Source organism: Camelus dromedarius, chromosome 18, assembly GCF_036321535.1.
Source record: "Camelus dromedarius isolate mCamDro1 chromosome 18, mCamDro1.pat, whole genome shotgun sequence".
In the NCBI taxonomy this organism is placed as follows: domain Eukaryota; kingdom Metazoa; phylum Chordata; class Mammalia; order Artiodactyla; family Camelidae; genus Camelus; species Camelus dromedarius.
This window is the reverse complement of record NC_087453.1, coordinates 47,527,040-47,543,473: the sequence shown is the minus strand read 5'-3', so window position 1 is coordinate 47,543,473 and position 16,434 is coordinate 47,527,040. Positions and strand designations below refer to the sequence as shown.

The 16,434-nt window shown below is 59.3% G+C and overlaps 1 protein-coding gene across 1 annotated transcript in view; it reads left to right on the top strand.

Annotated features, from left to right (window-relative positions):
* ABHD12 (abhydrolase domain containing 12, lysophospholipase) overlaps positions 1-15,113 on the top strand; it is a 70,391-nt gene extending 55,278 nt beyond the window's left edge. Inside the window, exons 3-13 of the mRNA XM_031434362.2 lie at positions 1,377-1,482; positions 3,391-3,510; positions 5,948-5,978; positions 7,427-7,472; positions 9,426-9,555; positions 10,495-10,532; positions 10,910-10,989; positions 11,766-11,848; positions 12,508-12,586; positions 13,512-13,639; positions 14,465-15,113. Coding sequence (XP_031290222.2) covers positions 1,377-1,482; positions 3,391-3,510; positions 5,948-5,978; positions 7,427-7,472; positions 9,426-9,555; positions 10,495-10,532; positions 10,910-10,989; positions 11,766-11,848; positions 12,508-12,586; positions 13,512-13,639; positions 14,465-14,504 — 881 coding nt within the window. The 3' untranslated portion in view covers positions 14,505-15,113. The remainder of the gene's footprint in view (positions 1-1,376; positions 1,483-3,390; positions 3,511-5,947; positions 5,979-7,426; positions 7,473-9,425; positions 9,556-10,494; positions 10,533-10,909; positions 10,990-11,765; positions 11,849-12,507; positions 12,587-13,511; positions 13,640-14,464) is intronic.
* Positions 15,114-16,434: the final 1,321 nt, after the last annotated feature.

The window sequence follows — 16,434 nt, the reverse complement described above, 5'->3', positions numbered from 1 at the left end:
CCTCGTGAAGTCAGCTGTTTCATCTTTTCAGCAAATGTTTCCTGAGTGGTGGGGACATTTGAGGAAGTGAGAGTTGAAAGGTAGGGAGAGCATTCTGGAGGAAGGACAGCAGCACAAAGGTCATGGGGCAGGATGTTGATGGCGAGGCTGGGGAGGGGGCAGCGAGGGAGGTGACCACGTTGGGCTCCTGCGCTGCATGGCTGTGTAGGTTACTAAGGAAACTACTGCCTTCCCCAAGGAAAACCAGAGTCACATGACTTCCTGGGAGAAGGTGGGGCTGGCTGAAAGTCAGGACCACTCTGCCCTTTGTCCCCGACCCCCTCTGGGCATTGCCATTTTATAAAATATGAGCAAATCCCACCTTAAGATTTTAGGTTTGTTTTTTTTTTAATCAGTTTTTCATTTTTCAACTAAATATAACTTAAAACTGCAAAAATTGTGGTCACCACAAGCAATAAAACTGCAGTGGTGTACAAGGGAAGATTGACGCCCTCCCCCATACCCCCCCCACCTGAAACCCAAGTTAGCAGCCTAGCGTGCCTCTCTCCTTCCCAAGCCACACTCGGCGTGCGTGCTGGCGCTAGCATTGCTTGTCTGCGCAACAACATGGGATCATGTAGCAGCAGGGTGGTCTTACCTACTTCCCTGCTGTCTCACTCCCTGTAATTCATGAGGTTCCTCCAGGTCCAAGGACTTAAGTCACCTCTGTCTGAAGGCTGTGGGGGCACCGCCTTCATCCAGCCTTTGCCCTTTGGCAGGTCACCTGTTACATTCAGGGCTGACAAGTAGCTGCTGTCCCATTCCCTCGACGTCCCTGCACCCTGGACGGGGTCCTTGGGTCCTCCTCTCCCTGCACCCACTCCTCTCCAGCTGTACTCTCTGCTGAGTGACAGCACTAGAAACCTCAGAGCCCCACAGACCTGGCTCACACCCAGGTTCAGGTGGTTGTCAAGCCTGCCGGCCCAGGTCGAGAGCACACGTCCATCTGTCACCTTTCCTGTTGTCCCTCCCCCGGCACCTGGCTCCAGCCTTCAGGCATAGCTCACTTACCTGAGCTGCTTCTGCAGGCCTCGCTGGCCTCCTTGCCTCCACCCTCTGTCGTGCCAGGCTGACCCTCAGGTCTCCCAAGGGTCCTCCCTTCCCTACTTTGCATCTTCTCACTCTTCAAACCACCTGCAGTCCGTCTCTCCTCGGACCTCAACCTTGCTGAAGGGTATGTAGATACACTTGCCCCACCCAGCCTGCAGCCGGAGGGCCAGTGCACCTGGCAGTATGGCACTGGGGGAATCCTGGGCACTCTGAGAGCTTCACCTGTGCTGTGTGCGTGTGTCTGTCCACCCCACTAATCCTGGTTTCCACCTCTTTGTCCCTCACAGTGCGGGTTCCCTATTTCATTGACTTGAAAAAACCGCAGGATCAAGGTTTGAATCACACCTGTAATTACTACCTCCAGCCAGAGGAAGACGTGACCATTGGAGTCTGGTGAGTGTGTGCCCTCAGGGCTTCAGGGTTCTCTGGACCCCTTGGCTCTGGGCGTCTCCAAGAGGCAGGAGGGCCTGTGTCTTGTGTCCAGTGTTGTCCTGACAGCAGGCTCTGAACTGGTGCTTGTCCGTTTTTATCTTTTCCCGCTGTTTCCAAGAAAAGAGCTCGGCTATATTCGATACTGATGGAGCACGAGACGGCAGCGCTGGCTCTGCTCCGAGGGCTTGAACGGTGGAGGCCTTGTGGGCCAGCTGGGCTCGTGCACAAAGCCTTATTTCCGGGGGTTTGAAGCTAGAAAAGGGGAGTGTAAGCCGGGAGTTGCGAGGGCAGGCTTGAGCTCCCCGTCTGGTGAGGTGTTGGGAGTGGCTCTCTCCATCGTTGATGGGGTGGCATTTGTGTCTTCTTAGTGTTTACTTTCTAGCCATGCTTTCAGGTTGGACCTACTTAAGTCCTGTGACATCTTGTGTCTCCCTGGAGTATGATTTACTATTTTTCTGTGGACAGGGCTCTCCTGTGGCGTCTTCTCTCTCTCTCCCCTAGAATAGCTCTGAATCGCTGCCTTTGTCTCAGCAGAGCCGTGAGAAGGTTCTGGGTGAAGTGCTCGGGTGGTGTCCCCGTGCGGGCGTCCTAGGTGACGGCCCTGCAGGGAGGGGAGGTTCTGGTTCTCAGTGCTGAGACCAGGGTTGCCTCTGGTCGTTTCTGACTTGACTTAGTGGAGCATTTACAGCCAGGATCTTTTGGGCCACTGTGCATTTCCATCTTCAGTCAGAACCCTGTGTCTGGCTCAGGCATGTCAGGGGAATTGTCTGCCCTTGTGCTGGGGGTGGGCCTTGCACTTTGAAGACACAGGCCCAGCGGGCCTTCTCCCGTGATCAGAGCGGGGCGGGTGTCTGTGGGCGGTTACCTGGGAACGGGGTTGGTGGTGACCACGTGAGACCCTCTCTGCCGCTGCTGTGATGGTGGTGGGGACCTTTGGGTGGCAGCAGCTCCCTCACCGGCCCCTCACAGGTCCTCCCTCAGCAGAGGAGCTGGGGAGAGCCGGCAGCTCCTTCCCAGCATGGCAGCAGGAAGAGAGCCCAGGGATGGGCCCACAGCCGCCTGGGCACTGCCTGGGCCTTTATCAGGAGCTCCAGGTTTCAAGTAGGCTGACCTCTGGGACTCACCAGCTCCCCGCACCTTGAAATGTGCCTTCTGTGTCGTAGGTTTGTAATGGTTGGAGGGTGATAATTGCAGTGGTCAGAACCACCCACGATTTGATTCTCTGAGCCAGGTCAGAGAGAAGCTGTTAGAAATGAGCTGCTGACACTTAGACCTAGAAGAGAAGAAATTGGCTATGTAATATTTGTAAGTCTTCCGTTGAATGAAGTTGAGATTTTACAGAGCACCCTTCCTGAATCAGACCCTGCCCAGTTAACAGTGACTTTGCTGTGTCCTGAGTTAGCATTAACCAGAGCACCCTCTGCAGGAGGGTTTGGCCAGCTAGACCAAGTGTCCGTGTGCCTGGCCAGGCGTGGAGGAGTCTGGGCTGCCGTGTGGGCCTGGGGTCCCCCTGCAGAGGTGGGTCAGCACCAGGCCGGCTTCGGGCGGTTCTGCTGGCTGCACCCGCGAAGACCAGCGTCGCTGAGTCGGTGCGCCCGGCAGCATCGTGCTGCCTCCAAGGTGTCATGATTTAAATGGGAAGTTTGATGGGGCGTAGTGTTGCTCAGCCTGTGCCTGTGAAGTGCCCAGTGCTGCTTGGACCCGGCCAGACAGGGTCTGACCGCTCAGGGCCTCCCGTTGACACCCCTGGTCGCTGCTGCACATGCAGCGTCCGTGGCTGGGGGGCGGGGGAGGGGTCGGTGAGTCAGCTCTGCTCCTCCCGCCCGCCATCGCCCTGCCGGACGTGTGCTCCCTCTGCTCCTGCTTCAGGCACACCGTCCCCGCGCTCTGGTGGAAAAACGCCCAAGGGAAGGACCAGCTGTGGTACGAGGAAGCCTTGGCCTCCAGCCACCCCATCATCCTGTACCTGCACGGGAACGCGGGCACCAGGTGAGGAGGAGACGTGTCCTGCCTCGGGGCTTTCCGTGGTGAGGGGCCCCAGCGCCTGGGCTATGGGCAGCCTGAGAGCTCGGGGCGGCGGAGTCCCTCTGGGTCTGGGGGAGGTTGACACCAAGCCATGTTCCCACAGCCCCAGAGCGCAGCAGCGCTGAGTGCAGTAGGGCCTGGGCCCCTCCCTTGCTTCAGAGCCACCGGCTGAGCAGCTGTGGGCGGCTGTGTCCAGAAACCCCTGATCTGAAGCTCCCCCTGGGGTGGGGTGGAGGCGGCTGCGTCTGTCGGAGGGTCCCAGAGCCTGAGCCAGAGCAGGTGTCCTCCTTCCTGGTTTAGGAGCAAGGCTTCTCAGTGGGCAGGCGGTGCAGTCTGCCATCCTGGTCTGAGGACACTTCCTCACTGGCAGGCGTCCCCTACTGGACGGGGAGGCACACTCCTGGGGGGGTGCTGAGGGCGACATCAAAGGAGGGATGGTCAAAGGCTGGGGGACCCACGCAGAGAGACCCCAGCTGAGCATGCAGGGACAGGCTTGTCCTCGGAGGCCGCCCTGCCGTGCTATCAGGCCAGCGTGTGTCCAGCCGGAGCTTGCAACACCAGACCTGCCTCTGGGCTGTGGAGGAGGCACCCGTGTCTCTGCAGATGAAGCCCTCGCCCAGTTACCCCAGATGCTCTTCAGGGGGGTTTAACGGGCGTCCTTTGGACTAGCGGGGACTGGAGCCCATCCTTGTTTAAAGAAGGCTCCCTCCAGCCCACATGGTTGGCTTTGTTGAGAGTCTGCAGGGGAGCTGGTGGGGTGAGAGAAGAGGCATTTTCTGAACAAGCGTCGCCTGAAACCCCAGAGAGCGTCCCTGTTGCTGCTGCTTCCTTGGGTTGTGCGAGAGCTAGCGAGGAGGTGGGCACCGCAGGGCTGGGCTGCGGGCAGTCACTTCACAGGCAGCAAGGAGGACGACGCCAGCCTCTCTGGAGGGAAAGCAGGCCACGGCCGGTGTCTGGACAGGGCTGCGCAGAGGACGTGGCAGGACGTCCCAGGAAGCCGGGACCGTGAGGACATCCTGGGCCGAGAGAGCAGAGCGCTGAGCTCTGACTCAGACACACTTGGCAGCCTGCTCTCCTTGGTCCGGGATGAGCTGTGGCGGGTTTCTCTTTCTGCTTTTCAAAGAGCAGGTGGCTCCAAACATCTCCTGGAGCCTCCTTCTGTAAATGAGGGAAGTTTGGAGTTCCCTGTGAGCAGTGCCAGTCGCATGGTGACAAAGTGCCCGTAACCGCAGGATGGCAGGGTCGTGTGACTTGAGGGTTTGCTGCCCCTTCCCAAGCTCCGCAGACTGCCTAGGGCAGGCGCCGGGCAAGACAGCGGCAGCCCTGGCTCCCCGAGGCCCAGACCCCTAGGCTGCCCCCAACACTGTGTCACACTCTGAATCCCTCCTCTTGCTAAGGCTCAGTTTTGGGGAAGTTTAAGAAACAGCCACAACGACCTCTTACAGAGACAACAGAGTGTTTCACTATTTCCTTCTGGTCTTGAGACTCGGTCGTTTGAATGTTTGTTTGTGGGTTTTACTGGCTTTGCTCCTCCATCTTGTTCTTGCCTCCCCCAGGGACACGCCTTCCCCGAGCACACATTCCTGAAATGGCCAGGCGCTCATTATAAAAAAGACAAAGAGCTGGGAAGTCTGGTGAGGGTGAGCCTGCCCACCACATGCTTCCCCCGTTCCCTCTCCCAAGGCAGCCCTGTCCCCGCTTTGGTGTCTGTCCTCGGTTCAGCTGGGCAACCTCTGGGCAGAAAGAGGAGGAAGAGGTGCAGGGGTGACGTCGTGTCACTGTGGCACCCACTGCAGCGCGTGTCTGCTGGGCAGGGGCTGGCAGGGCCACAGTAGCCGTGGGATCGTGGTGGCACCTTCACCAGCATTCCACCCACGGGCACGTATGTGGAAGGACTTTGGGTGGGGCTGCTGCAGCTCAGAACCTCACTTTGCAGCAGGTGGGTCAAGGCCGAAGTGACCACGAAGTGAGGAGTGTGAGTGGCCAAGAGGACAGTTCTGAGCCGGCCGCGGCTCCTTAGGTGGAAAGGTTGAGGCAGCAGGTGCCTGTGGCCCGTCCCCCTGGTGTGTGGGCCGGCAAGGAAGTGGTCCTGGACACTGGGGAGCTGAAGGCCCTCATGTCTTCTGGAGATTGTACAGTAGGTCTGCATTGCCAGGTCAAAACAAAAGTGAGGTGATAATTAAACATCCCGTGGAGCCCAGACTGTCCCTTGCTTGGCACCGCATGGTAGAGGCAAGCTAGGAGCCACATAGGTGCCCTGAGGAGGAGGTCACCCGTCCACCACCCTCCCTGTGCAAGGCTGGGGACCGAGCACAAAAGGCCAGGTGCCCCAGGGCTGGCCCTGGGCCTCCTTCGCGGGAAGGTGCACTAACGCTGTTCTTGTCTCCTTGCCCTGACCTAGGGGAGGCGACCACCGCGTGGAGCTGTACAAGGTAGGTGAGGGTGGCACACGGGTTAGGATGGACAGAGCGGTGCTCACACAGTGGACAGGTGGTCGGAGCAGGTCCCACGGGCTGTGTGGCCCGCACGGCGTGTGCTGCAGAGAGCACTGCTTGCCTGCTGTTTCCCGGATGTCCCTTCCAGGGGGTGTGAGCAGAAGAGGGTCCCCCTGATAACTCTGGGAGCTGATCATTGCTGATCTTCCAGCTGCCTTTTACGGACATCTCACTGTGGAGTGCTTCCCGTGTGGCTGCCTTTGGGGATGGTTTCCAAGATGGGAATGAATGGACTTTGTCGATCACATGCCAGATGTTGGCAGAGTACACAAAAGTCGTTTGAAATTGTTTGTGTAGCTGGGTCATGCATGTACAAGAGTCCCAGAGGACCGAGGGGCCAGGGAGCCACCCTTTCCTTGGGGTTGGGCTCGGAATTCTGCCCACACAGAGGTTTCTCGTGTCCACCACGTGCAGGTTGCAGTTGAAACAGATGCCAGGCCAACGTAGTGGAAGCACCAGCAGGTGTCTGGGCGTGGGGGCTCCTGGGGGGAACAGACTGTCCCCTCTGTGTGGTTGTCATCACCGGCCGTGTGGTCCTGAAGCTGACGTGGGCCGTGGCTCCGCGTCCAGGGCCATCACGCCCATCACATGCAGGCAGAGGGGACAAGGCAGACGTACGGGGACTTGTGTACCCTGTGGACACTGCTCTCCACCCTGCACCCCGTGGTTGGCTCTGGGCTGTTGGAGGGCTTATTCCTGGAGTGAACTGGCTCCAAGCAGGGAAGGGGAGTGACCGAAAAGCTGCCCTCCCATCTAGTCTCTCCTAGAAAGGTTTGCACTGGGAGCAGAGGGTGTGGCCCTGTGGGGCTGGGGGCTGGCAGGAAGTGTGGCCTGGGCCAACTCTCTTCCGGAGGGACAGGAGCATACCTCCAGTCACTGGTCACAGTGGGTGCAGCTTCCACGTGGCTCTGGGCACACCCTCCAAGGGCCTGGGCGGGGGCTGTGGGTAGTGATCTCATGAAAACAGGCCCGTAATCCTGAGAGATCTTTTAAAAATGAGAAAAATCCAGTGAAATCTGAGCAATGCTGGGTTGCAGTCAGGGTCCCCAGATGTGGTCTCCACGCCGTGGGGTCCCTCCTCCTGGGTCGCTGGGTGGTCAGAGTCCCTGGCAGCACTGTGACAGCCTCAACCTGCCAGGCCCTCGGAAGGCAGGGGTGCCGTTCCAGGGCCATGGGAGCGCGGGGAGGCCTCCCTACACGTTCTTTGTGGCCTGTAGCAGCTGCTGACATCTGGGTGCTGAGAGGCCCCATCAGGGCGGGGCAGCGAGGTGGCGTCTTCATGACGTTCCCACAGACCAGTTTTCAGGGTGGGTGTAGGTGGAGCTGCGCTGCCCTCCATCCAAGGTGCTCGGCTTTGTTGCCCAGATGTTTGTTTTCACTTTCAGGTGCTGAGTTCCCTTGGTTACCACGTGGTCACCTTTGACTACAGAGGTGAGGGTTCTGTGGATGGTCACCTAGCGGGCCCCTCCCTTCCCCCAGGCGGGCAGGCCTCACTGCCGTGACTGGTGGCATCTCTGAGCGCACTGAGGTGATGGAGGGTCCAGGTAGTCTACTGTGTGTCCCATGCGTGTCCTCCCCCGCAGGGAGGCACTGGCATCTGGAACCCAGCACGTATTCTCTGTTGGCTGCATTTTAAACGTAAAAAACGCTCTGTTTTCTTCCTTGGACTCAGACTTCCCCACAGCTGGACATCAGGCAGGCTTGGTGCTCAGCGGAGCACGTCTTGTTGAAGTAGATAGACCCCTCTTCCCACCCCTCAGGATTTCTTCTTTCTTGCCTGCTCCCCACCCCCCCAGGCAGCTCAGGAACCTGCAGTTTGATGTGTGAGGGAAAGGCTTGTGTCGACAGGGAGCAGTGGGGGGAAAGCGTGTGCCTCTGGGCCAGCTCACCTGCGGGGAGGGAGGGTCAGCATCCTCAGACCCAGGAGCCAGTTGTCACCTGGATGTGGGCGTTGTGGCGGCTTCCTCTTGCTGCGGCCACAAATCACTGCACAGGTGATATTTGAAACGGCGCAGATGTATGACGTTGAGGCTCTGGAGGTCAGAAGCTCAGATCTTCGGCTGCTGGGATAAGTGGAGTGTGGGCAAAGGTTCCAGGGAGAGTCTGGCTCGTTGCCTCTCTGAGCCCCTCGAGGCCGCCCCTCTTCCTCACTGGGCTCCCTGAGCCCACGTCACTCTGACCCCGACCTCCGTTCCCCTCCCGCCTGCCAGTGAAGGCCCTGTGACAACTTGGGGCCCAAGCTGATCGGGATCGTCGCCCAACATGTGTCCGCTGGCTTGCGGCCTTTCCTCTGCACCCTTCACTGCCCTGCCATGGAAAGTGATAGTCCCAGGTCTCAGACCAGGACGTGGACACCCTTGGGGCCATCATTCTGCAGACTGTAGGGCAGGGGTCGTTCTATGGAAGCGTGTCCATCAGGAGGAAAGTGCTGGGTTAGAAAAACTGAAGCAAGGCTTCTCCCTTCCTCCTGCTGCTGCTGTTAGACCCGTGAGGTAGTGAGGGGCGGCCCTCTTCCTCGTTCGCCTCCCTGTGCTCCTGACGAGAGGTACAATCCCGTCTGGCACTAGTTCTTTTCAGCTCCTGTTGGGTCTCTGCATTTTTAAGCTGTGTAAAAGCCGGGAGTTCTGCTGTGGCTCCCTGTGCCTGTGCCTGTCTCTCTGTCCTCGTCTCCCCGTGTCCCTGCCCCCCACCAGAGCCCCGAGCCCTCATGTCCCTTGCATGGCTCCTTCTGTAACCAGGGTCTGGGCCACCCTGGGCAGGTGGCCTGTTGTGCTGCTGCCTCTGGGTTTTGCTTCTGCAGCAGGACCTGCTCTTCCTGAGCATGTGGTGCTTTTCAGGTCACTTGACGACTCACTGCTGAGCTGCTGGAAATGACAGTCACACTTTGCCTGGAGCCTGAAGGGAAGGGCCCTCGGGGAGGTCATGGCTCAGGGGCATTCCTCTGTTACACAAACAGGATGCTAGAGCCCCTTCCTTTCTGGGTCAGGGTTGCCTTGAGCCCGGAACCTGCCCATCTGGGAGCCTCCTGACTCCACACCTATCCACTGCCGGGCCACAGCCGGGCCACAGAGTCAGGGCTGGGCGCTCACTGACCAAGCCTGTCAGTGCATCGTGGGGTGGCCTCCAGCAAGGCTCAGGTGTCGCACAGATGGACGCCTCTTCAGTGCCATGGGGTCTGCGTGTCTGACCACCCCGGCTGCTCATCAAGACTCAGCCAAGGGCTGCTGGTGGCCGTTTGGGGTCAGAGGTTGTGAGGGGCTGAGGAGGAGGGAGAGCGCGAGCCGGCTTGGCCGCTGGCCGGGCCCGCCCATGGTGGGCGGGGGGCGTGCTGCTCCAGGGCTTCCGCAGGCTGTGCCTGACGTGCCCCTGCTGCCGCATTCCCAGGTTGGGGCGACTCGGTCGGAACGCCGTCGGAGCGGGGCATGACGTACGACGCACTCCATGTTTTTGACTGGATCAAAGCGCGGAGTGGAGACAACCCCGTGTACATTTGGGGCCATTCCCTCGGCACTGGGTAAGAGTGCCCAGCGTGGGCTTTGTGGGAGCAGGTCTCCTCGGGGCGACTTTCCAGGCCAGGTCTTCGAGGGGCCCCAGTGGCCTCTGGGTCCTGTGAAGCCCACAGAGACCACGAGGGGGCTGGGGTGCTCCAGCTCCTCTGCAGGGAGAACTCGGACTCGCTCCAGTGGGACTGTGCCTGTGGAGGTGGGTCCCAGCAGAACGAGGTCCCTCCGTCTGCCCATGCCCCGCAAGCCCAGGAGCCGGGGCCCTGGTCCTGTGTGTGGCGTCATCACCAAACGTGGGGAGGTGGCAGTGGTGGTTCTGTCCTCCACCTGCTGAGACAGGAGGCCCCTCAGGGTCCACTTGGGCCTCCTTAGTGGCCTCTGCGAGTGTGAGGCTCGTGTTCCTAGAGGGAGCCGAGGCCTCCGGCACTGCCCTCTTCCCTTGCCTTCCTTTGGGCGTGGTGGCTGCAGCTGAGCGGGGCCTGCAGGCCAGGCAGTGCCTGGGACGGGTCCTGCCCGCCCACCCTCGCAGGGAGAGAGAGCCCTGGGCAGAGGGGAGCAGGCCTCCGGCCCTGACTACCTGCATGGGCCCCGCCAGCTGTGGTCCTGGGATGGCAGGAGCCCCCAGACTTGGGAGCTCCAAGTGCTGCCACTTCCAGGAATGCCTTCCCCTGGCTGATGGGGTGGCCCTGGGCCCTCCCATCCTCCTGCCTGTCCCCGCATCACCCACACTGACCAGGTGTGAGCCCCTGAGGGAGGCTGCCCAGGCGAGGTGCAGGGCGCCCCTCGGGACTGGAGGTGGGCCTCCTGGCATCCTTGTTGGAGGGTTGGCTGATGGCAGGGGCACCTGTGCTCCCCCTGCCCAAACCCCTCCTGTCACTTTTGAGTAGAACAGTCTCATCTGAGACAATTTTTGTCATGATTCACCCGAACTTCTTTTTCTTTGTCCCCAGAGTGGCAACAAACCTGGTGCGGCGCCTCTGTGAGCGAGGTAGGGGCGTGAGCTCACCATCAGGTCGCGGGGCGGGCTCGGTGCTGGCCGTTGGCTGTGCTCCCGGCCTTGCCGGGGTCCTGTGAGGTGGGCGGGTAGCGGACGAGCAGCAGTGAGACTGGGGGGCCTGGGCAGAGCCTCGCGGGCCTCCCCGCGGGCCCCACAAGTTCTCTGCAGCCGGCGGAGCCTCACCACGGGCCGGGCTCTGGGCAGGCAGCCTCAGCAGACAGGGCTCCCAGTGTCCCTTCGTGGCCGCCTCCCACACGCCACCCACGGGAGGGCCGGAGTGGGGGCTGGGCAGGAGGAGGGGCCAAGGGGTGTGTCTCCCCAAGGCTTCTCGCCCGCCTGCCAGCTCGCCGTTTGTTTTATTTGTCTAGAGACACCTCCAGATGCCCTCATACTGGAGTCTCCGTTCACTAATATCCGCGAAGAAGCGAAGAGCCATCCGTTCTCAGTGGCGAGTACAGATCTTATTAAAAGTGGATTTATTTTTGTAGTGAAAATAATTGCGATGAACCATAAAGATGACTATTTGTAAATATGTAGAATAAATAAGTAAGAATATCGTAAGAGTTACTAGTTGAATATCCACGTGGACACAAATTTTATTAGAAGTTATTTCTCATTCAGTTCCGGGCACTGGCCTGACCACAGAGCTGCCCGGGAAGCTTACCACTTTGTGCCAGGTTGTCTGAGGGTGGCTGGGCGCCCAGGAGGCCCTGCATCCCCGGCAGTGGGGCTGGTGGGCGCCCGCTCTCGGTCCAGGGAAGCCCGGCTGGGGATTCCGTGCTCTCGGGCCCGGACCGGCCAGAACGGAGGCCTCGGAGCTTCTTGGGCTTCTCTGTCCCGTCTCGTCCTCCCCTTCTGCGTGGCGCCGCCCGCCCCACCTTGCGCCGTCCTCTGGTGGGTCTTGTGTCTGTGCTGTTGCTCTTCTCCCCCGTCGTGTGGACCCCATCTTCCTGGGGGTGGCGGCCTGCTGGGTGTGGGAAGCCTGGCCTCAGAGTGGATCCTGGCAGCGGGTCTGAGGTGCGGAAGCTCCGTCTGTGGGCAGCCCCCTCTGCAGCCAGTCTGGGGACCTCTTGAGTGGGGAGTCTGAGGTGGGTGGCAGGGAGGGCAGGGGTACCCAGCACAGCTCGGGGGGTCCCACAGGTCAGCCGGCTCAGAAGCAGGTGGACCTTGGGCACTTGGCCTCGTGCGGTTTTAATCGACGCCCTATCTCCCTGTCGCCTCCAGATATACCGACACTTCCCTGGGTTTGACTGGTTCTTCCTTGACCCCATCACAAGCAGCGGGATTCAGTTTGCGAATGATGAGAAGTGAGTACCGGGAGGAGAGTTTAGAGAAACCAGAATCCCGGGAGAGTGGGATCTGAACACGGGGGCTCGTCTCTGACGGGGCAGGGCGGAGGGGTCAGGACGTGGGAAGACTACAGAGTTGAAGAAACACGGAAACAACAGGTTTTGGGGGTCCATAAAGCTGTTTTATTTGAAAATTGTCAAAGCCAGAACTCCTGAACCGGTATTAAAACAGTAATAGTAACTTATTCAAAAAGTAACTGCCTCGGCCACCTGATTTGTGTCTGGCTCTGGGAAGATGTTATGAAGTTTAGTGTTAAAAATCATTAGCTAAACCGCAAGTTACGTGCTGTGTTTAAAGACTCTTTCTTTGAACAGCATTCACATTCTGTTGACATTATCTTTGTGATATTTTTGTTTTACGGATTTTAATTCTTTAAAAAAAAAAATCCTTATCTGACTGTTCAGCTAACATTTAATAATCTACATTTTAAAATAATACGAAAAATGAAGTATTATTTCCCCTCAGTTATGTGCTTTGGTTCTAAAAACAGAAGTAGAACTAAAATTTGAGCAAACGTTATGAGCCAAACCCCTGCTTGCCTGTAAATGTTACCGGATTCCCTCTAAGAACGACGGCCTCTCCTGGGGCCCTGGTCCAGCGTGTCTCCCTCCCGCAGCGTGAAGCACATCTCCTGCTCCCTGCTCATCCTGCACGCAGAGGACGACCCCGTGGTGCCCTTCCAGCTCGGCAGGAAGGTGGGTGTCGGGTGGACTCGCGTCCAGCCCAGGCTGGGCCAGGCGGACGAGGAGGAGGATCCTGCGGCCGGCAGGCCCATGAGGAAGAGCAGGGCAGGGGCAGGGCTGGTGCCACTGCCACAGGAAACGGGGGCGGAAAGCGGGCACCTGCCTCTGGGTCCCCTGCAGGGGCCCTCCCCACAGAGACTCACTGCGGGGACTCAGCCAGGAGGGCTTGCCAGGTCCTGGCTGGAGGGAGGGGGCCTCAATGGCCGGGACCCCCATGGGTGTAATTGGCACAGAACCTGTCACCTGTTCCCTGACCTTGGCCCTGGACTGACATTGGAGGGTGCGTCATTGTCCTGGGGCCCCTGCGTCTGCTTTGTCTTTGCTGCCAGGAAGCAGGATTGGATCTGGGGTTGGGGGTGGGGTAGGGCACTGTCTGCCCTGGTAGCCACCTGGGGCAGGGTCTGCTGGGAGGGAGCCCAGGCCACCTCAGCACAGGCCTGAGACAGCGGGGCTGGGTGGAGGGCTGAGGTGGCCAGATGCAGAGCCGGCTGTGGACTGGCCTTGACCCAGGGCACACGGTCTGCCCAGCCCCAGGTACTGAGCCATCAGGGCCGCTCTGGGCACTCAGGCCACCACCCCATCCTGTAGCAAGTACCTTTCTGGGGTGCTGAGGTCCCCTGAGGAAGGGCAGCCTCCTTGGGAGACAGGCCTGAAGACAGAGAGAGTCTTGAGTGGGGGCTCGAGGGGCTGAACTCCTGCCAGCACCACCCTCTGCCGACCCTGCTGTGGGCGAGGCTGCCTGCAGGGTGGCTGCACTGTCCGAGGGGCGCTCGGGCCGCTCTTTGGAGGTGGTGGCCATTGGCTGGTCTCTACTGCAGGGGAGGCTGGCAGGCGGGTCACCCACAGGCCCGGTGCTGACTCGCTGACCCTCCCCCAGCTCTACAGCATCGCTGCCCCGTCCCGCAGCTTCCGGGACTTCAAGGTTCAGTTCATCCCCTTCCACGCGGACCTCGGCTACAGGCACAAGTACATCTACAAGAGCCCCGAGCTGCCCCGGATCCTGAGGTAGGCGCTCTCTTCCTGCCAGGGATGCCGTCCTGCGTGGCAGCGGCTCAGGGGCTGTGTGGGGCTGTGGGGCTACAGCCGCAAAAGCCGTCTCGGGGCCCGGTCACAGTGAGGGGTTGGGGGTGTCCACCCTCCTGGGCTGTCCCCATGGTGCTGGCTGTGCAGTGCAGGCGCCACACAGGGGTGCGTCCACAACACAGCCTCCTTCCCTTCCCACACCCCTGCCAGGTCACTGCGCCTGCATGCGGGGCAGACAGGGCACACGGGCCCAGCCTGGCTCTGCAGAAGCCTGTTTGTCCCCCGCTGCTTCTGGCAGGGAGCCTGTGCTCCCGCTGTGCTGGGCTGGCCGGGACCCTGGCCAAGGCTGGGCTGCAGCCCCGGGCACAGACCTGAGCACGAGGGTGGGCCACTGGCAAAGGGCAGGGCTGCGTGGACCAGGCCCTGCCCGGCCCCCCGTTGGAGGCACGGGATTGGGCCTTGGCCGGGTCACAGCTGCGTGCCCCTCTCGCTGTCTTTGAAGTTTTGGAGGCAGGACTGGGCAGCTGGCTGTTCTTGCCACGCGGATGTGGGCTGCTGAGGGGCCGTAAAGAGTGCGGGTTTGCTCTGGGGTTGTCATTTTTCCCCGTGAAAGGAACATGTTTCAGGAAAGTCAGACCAGAGAACAGCTCAAGTCGAGGTGCCGTTGGTGACCCCGCACTTGGTGCCGCGCGTCGGGACTTGACTTGGGCGCTGCCGCTGGGGCCCTGCTTGTTTAACCCAGTGAGAGTTTTCCGAGCGGGAGGGTGGCCTCCAGGCCTTTGGCAACAGGTGTCCCCTCTGATCTAGGGAATTCCTGGGCAAGCCGGACGCCGGGCGCCAGCACTGAGTCTCGCTGCCTGAAGAGCATGAAGACCTCTGCCCTTGTCCCCTCCCTCTGGCCAGCCTGGCGCCCGGAGAGGCACCTGGACTGAGGACGTGGTCTCCAGTGGGAGGGCAGTGGGGCCCTGGCAGACCTCAGGCGCCTGCCCTGGGAGCTGGAGCACTGATCTCTGTGGACAGTGCGGGTGGCGGGCGGGTGGCCCTCTCTCCCTCTTGCTGCCACTCACCCTGAGGTCTCGTTGGAAAGACAGTGACAGGACATTCCGGCCGTTGGCTGGTTGATCTCCACTTCCTGAGCTGGGCATTGGAGCCTGGGGAGGGAGGCGTGGGGTCTTGGGACCATGCTGCGCTCTCTGGCACCACCCTCGAGAATGTGGGGAACCTGGGTTCCTTCTGCCTCTTCCTAGCACATGTGGAATGGACTCCAGTGGTTCCTCACCCCCTCCTGCCCTGTGCACCCGCTTGCCTTCCTTGGTGTCCCTGCCTCCCTGGGTGGCCCCACTGCTCCCAGGGGGGAGGTGCCTGGGATCTGCCTTCCTCCAATTTCCACCCACCTGTCCGCCTAACCTGGCCTTAGACTGAGCATTTATTTAAGAATAAAATCGTGGTGGTGGTCTGCCTGTTTTCTCAGTGACACCTCCAGTTGTGCCCAGGCCCTGCCCACAGCCCCAGGCCACTCCCAGAACCCGGTGATAGGGCAGAGGGGTGTCTCCGGAAGGCCAAGGATCGCAGCTGTCTTTCCTCCTTCCTTCTGGACTCTGAGGCTCCTCAGGAAGGGCCATTGTCTCTGCGGGAGGCCTGTTCACGGTGGGGATGGCTTCTCTGGGTGGAGGGGTGGCATTTTCCTACAATACAGGCTTACACAGGTGACCCTTTCAGCCTTAACGGTTAACAAGCTCACTGAACATCACTGTGTTGGTGGGCGGGCCCCTGACCACTCGGGAGAGGATGCGGGCTGCTCCTGCTATCTGGTGGTGGCTCGTTTGTCTGGCTTTTTGTCAGACCAGTTCCCCCTGCACTCGTGCGCCCCAGCCAGTGTCTGCCCCCTCTGGGTCCCACTTCTCACCTCCCCGGCGATGGCTTCTTACAGCCCAGCTATGTCACCTCTACTCGAGGACGAGAGGGTACACATCTTAATATGGAAGGGGACTTGGAGCTGTGCAGGCGCATGGTTTGTCCCAGACTGGAGAACTTCAGTCCACCCGAGTCTCCCCGATCCTCAGGGCCTGCAGCGTTCTCAGCACAGAACTCCGCAGGGGTGGGGAGGGGCTCGTTCACCTGCCCCAACCCTGTGGCCTGTATTCACAGCCGGGGGCCAGCTGGAGGGTCACCCTTCTTTCTGAAGCACCTTAGAGCTGCCTGTCGCTATTCTCGTATCTGGAAAACCCATGTCTTGCTTTCTTATGGTTTTTCCTTTTTTTAATTGACGTATAGTCAGTTTACAGTATGTCAATTTCTGGTGTACAGCACCATGTCCCAGTCTTGCATATACATACATATATTCATTTTCATTTTCTTTTTCATTAAAGGTTATTACAAGATATTGAACCTAGTTTCCTGTGCTACACAGAAGAAATTTTTTTTAATCTATTTATGTATACAGTGGCTAACATTTGCAGATCTCAAACTCCCAAATTTATCCCTTCCCACCCCTTTCCTCTGGTAACCATGATTATTTACTGTGTCTGTGAGTCTGTTTTGTAGATGAGTTCATTAGTGTCCTTTTATTTTTCCTTTTTTTTAGATTTCACATGTGACTGATATACGGTATTTTTCTTTTTCTTTCTGGCTTAATTCACATAGAATGATCTCTAGGTCCAACCATGTTGCTGTAAATGGCATTATTTTATTCTTTTTTATGGCTCAGTAGTATTCCATTGTATAAATGCACCACAACTTCTTTATCCAGTCATATGCTGATGGACATTTAGGTTGCT